General features: G+C 50.5%; 1 protein-coding gene across 1 annotated transcript in view; it reads right to left on the bottom strand.

The window, feature by feature from the left end:
* The window catches only part of LGALS12 (lectin, galactoside-binding, soluble, 12), a 9,659-nt gene extending 5,869 nt beyond the window's left edge, over positions 1 to 3,790 (bottom strand). The window contains exons 1-3 of the mRNA XM_006903111.1: positions 3,722 to 3,790; positions 854 to 942; positions 502 to 715 (exon numbers count right to left, since the gene is read on the bottom strand). Of these exons, the coding sequence (XP_006903173.1) occupies positions 502 to 715; positions 854 to 942; positions 3,722 to 3,790 (372 nt within the window). The remainder of the gene's footprint in view (positions 1 to 501; positions 716 to 853; positions 943 to 3,721) is intronic.

Below are 3,790 nucleotides of genomic sequence, written 5' to 3'. Positions count from 1 at the left end.
AATAGAATAGAATAGAATAGAATAGAATAGAATAGAATAGAATAGAATAGAATAGAATAGAATAGAATAGAATAGAATAGAATGCAATGCTCCTGGGGCTGTCATGAGGATGAAATGAGCTGATGTGCTTAAAAGGCTTAGAACAGTGCCTGGCATATGGTGGGGCACCTAGGGTTGCCCTGAGGTGGAATCAACTTGGAGACAATGGCATTTTCCTCTAAGTCATTACTAGGGTCACAGATGTGATCTCTGGGGATAGACACTGTAGAGCTTTTCCACCACCACGAGCTCTAGGCAAATGAGTCCAGAGCAGCCTGAAGGGCGCTTGCCAGCTTCCCGAGCCTTTTCAGCAGCTCCTCTCAGTACCCGCCCCTTCCCATCAATGCCACCGAACACTGCGGCATGGAGAGCCGGCCTGAGGGAAGGGAGAGGTGGAGAGAGAAGAGAGGGGAGGAGAGATGCAAGTTCAAGGCCGACCCAGTGTCCGTACTTCCCTCATACCTTCATGGCCTCATTCTCAAAGAAAAAGAGGATGATGAAGCTGGCCCCTCTCTGCAGGGCCAGGCCAGGCCACCGGGCCTCCACTTGCCAGCGTCCAGCGTACAGGGTGTTGCAGATGACGTGGGGCCTGATGGTGTGGAAGCGAGGGTTAAAGTGGATGGCTATATCTGGCCGGGGCAGCAGGCTGCAGCCACACTGGAAATCCACTTGGAACCTGGTGGGAAATCAGGTCCTAGAATGGCAGCTCCGGGTGGAGACTGCCCTGACCTCCAGGATGCTCAGAAGGCGGAGAGGTGCCTCAGCTTGAGGTCTCCAGAGTCCACTCCATCACCCCACGGACCACATTCCTCACCTACGCGCATCCTCGGGGACGACTCCTTGCAGCATGACCATCTTGCCTGCATGCAGCCCACCAAAAATTGTTGTGGCATAAGGAACCACCTGAACAAGGGGAGAAACACCACCCATGCTGGGTTAGAGAAAAGACCCCAGGAACCCCTGTGCTGGGTCTGGGATGGGGGAGGCAAAGGAGAACGAGAAAACTCAACTTCCCCCCAGATTAGATAGCGTCCTTATGGGGAAGTGTCTTTTTCTCAAAATGTTCTATCCTACCGACACCCCTTTCCTGGATCAGCACTCCTCAAACTACCTTGAACCTAGGAAGCCAAGTTCAACTCCTCGTCCTCTGTGAGCACCGGCCCAGCCCTCACTCCTAATTCCTAAGGCTCAGTGGGCTCAGTGTTCCCCAGTGTTGCTTCTCATCACTGCATGCCATTCTGGCCCCCAGAAGCTAAGCACTATGGCTTCCCAAACCCTTCTAACGAGCAGAGCCTGGGATGCTGGAGGCAGAGGGTGAACAAATGGGGAATTGAGAGTTGACCTTGGGAGGAACACCTTGCATTATACCTAACTGTGGGCCTGACCACCTTCCTGGGCTCACCTTTCTCACAGAGAAGCCGCTGGTATTCCTCAAATATATTGCACACTTTTACACTCCCTTCCTGTCCCTGAGTGTTTCCTGCTACCGTGTAAAATCCCACTTGTCTTTCAAGTGTCCTGCCATCTTCTCTGATGCCTTCTCCAAGCATCATTTGCTCTGCTGCCTGAATTCCTTCCCCTCCCTACTGCCCATTCCCCGGCCCCCGCCCCGATCTAGATGGTTGGGTTCTTGACCCACTGTATTGTTGTTATGTGATGTTGCGCTTCCTGTGACTCACAGTAACCCTACGCACAATAGCTCTGAACCCTGCCCTATCCTGGGCCAATCTCATTGTCTCTGACACACCTACCCCCATTACCCCAGTCACTGAGTCAGTTCATCTCATGGAAGGTCTTCCCCTCCTGCAGTGTCCCTCCACCCTCCCAAGCATAATGTCCTTCTCTAAGGACTGGTCCCTCTTGGCCACGTGCCTGAAGTATGTGAGATGGAGTTTCAAAATCCTCGCCTCCAAGGAGCAGCTTGATATCTCCCTCTACGCACAGACCTGTTGTTCTTTTGGTGGTTCAGTACTCTTCTCGACCATCACAATTTAGAGGCATCAATTCTTCCATCATCCATAGTCACTGTCCAGCTTTCTGATGTATAGCAAGTAACTGCAAAGTCCATGACCTATATAAGGTGCACCTTGATCTCCAGATTGACACTGTTGCTCTTCAGTACTCTGGAGAGATCCCTGACGTCAGCATATTTTCCCAGTGCAATTCATCTTTTGATTTCCTGACTACTGGTGCCAAAAGTGTTGATTGCGGAACCAAGCAAGCTGAAATTGTTAATAATCTCAATCTCTTTCTGTCTATCAAGATGCTGCTAATTGGTCCCGTGGGCACAATCTTTTCTTGATGTTAAGCTTAAATGTGTATTGCAGATTGTGGTTCTTAACCTTCTACAGCAAACACTTCAGGTCCTCCTCAGTTTCAGCAAGCAAGGTTGTGTCATCTATCTACACAATACAAGTTATTTATGAGTCTTACTCCAATCTTGATGCCACATTTCTTCTCATGAAGTTCAGCATCTTGAATGATCTGTTCAGTGTATAGATTGAAAAAATATGGTGATAGGATTTATCCCTGAAGCACACCTTTCCTGATCTTGAAGCATGCAGTGTTTCCCTGCTCTATTCTGATGACTGTTCCTGGTCCATGAGCACATTAAGTGTCCTGAGATTCTCATTCTCCTCAAGGTTAGCCACAATTTGTTGTGACCCACACAGTCAAAAGCCTTTGCATAGTCAATGAAACACCAATAGACGTTCCTCTGGTCCTCTCTGCTTTCAGCTCAGATCCTCTCAAATCCAAAGCCTATCCCTGCCCTTCTGTAAGCTCAGTGCCTAGCCTGACACAAAGTGGGCTCTGCACTGATGCTTGTAGAATGGATGTGAACAGTATAATAGGTCCACGTGAACTATCACAAAACTGACCCTCTCATGTCCTCTTGCAACTCCTAGCAGTCTTCAGAAGCTTACACCACTTCTGAAGAGCGAGGAGAGGCCCATCAGCACCGCCTTTCTGGCAGAAGCTCTCAGGGTAGATCAAGGAGCTGTTGGAACTTGTACAGCTCCCTGGATCTGCCTGTCGGAGCTCACAGCTCAGCTCCGCGTAGCAGCTGGTCTCACTTCCCAGACTCCAGGCCTGATCTAAAATGAGCTGAACTGATGCAGCTGTTTGAGGAGGAGAGACCCATGTGAATGCAATGCAACAATTAGTGCCCCTCGTTCAGCCCCAGCTCTGTGGGGGTAGGGCCCAGCCCTGGCTCCATAGAGGGCGAGCCCAGACACAGCTCAACGGGAGTGGGGTCCTTTTGGGGGTTGAGTCTGCTGTGAATCTGTCCCAGCAATGAGCAGGAGGAGAGGAAACCCCTTACCATTTCTGATTTGGAGGTTTGATCTAGCCCTACAGCTGGAGGTGAGACAACCCCCCTAGGTAATAAGTACTGTCCTGGTTCCCTGAGAATATTTCCACATGCCTCCCTCATATTCTCCAAGAAGTCACCCAAGGGACACTTGACTGATGCCTGCTTTCAAAATATTACTCTGGGGGCCCAGCAGTCATTTACACCCTAGTGAGAATTAGCGGGTAAACCACTTTGTTAACTCAAGAAGGAACTCCAGAGCAGGTACAAGTGAGAGTGGGCCCCTTTCTACCTCACTGGCTGGGAGCCTGGGTCCAGGCAGAAGGACAGGGCCCAGAGTCCCAGGAGGCTCCAGGCCAGACTGCTACTCACCGGCTGGAAGACTGGCGGCTGCAGGATGAAGTTGTCGGGAAGCGGGTCAAGTTTTTCTCCTGGTGACAT

Source organism: Elephantulus edwardii, unplaced genomic scaffold, assembly GCF_000299155.1.
Source record: "Elephantulus edwardii isolate Elephantulus edwardi_28Jun2011 unplaced genomic scaffold, EleEdw1.0 scaffold00510, whole genome shotgun sequence".
NCBI lineage: Eukaryota > Metazoa > Chordata > Mammalia > Macroscelidea > Macroscelididae > Elephantulus > Elephantulus edwardii.
This window is presented reverse-complemented; position numbering and strand designations above follow the sequence as displayed.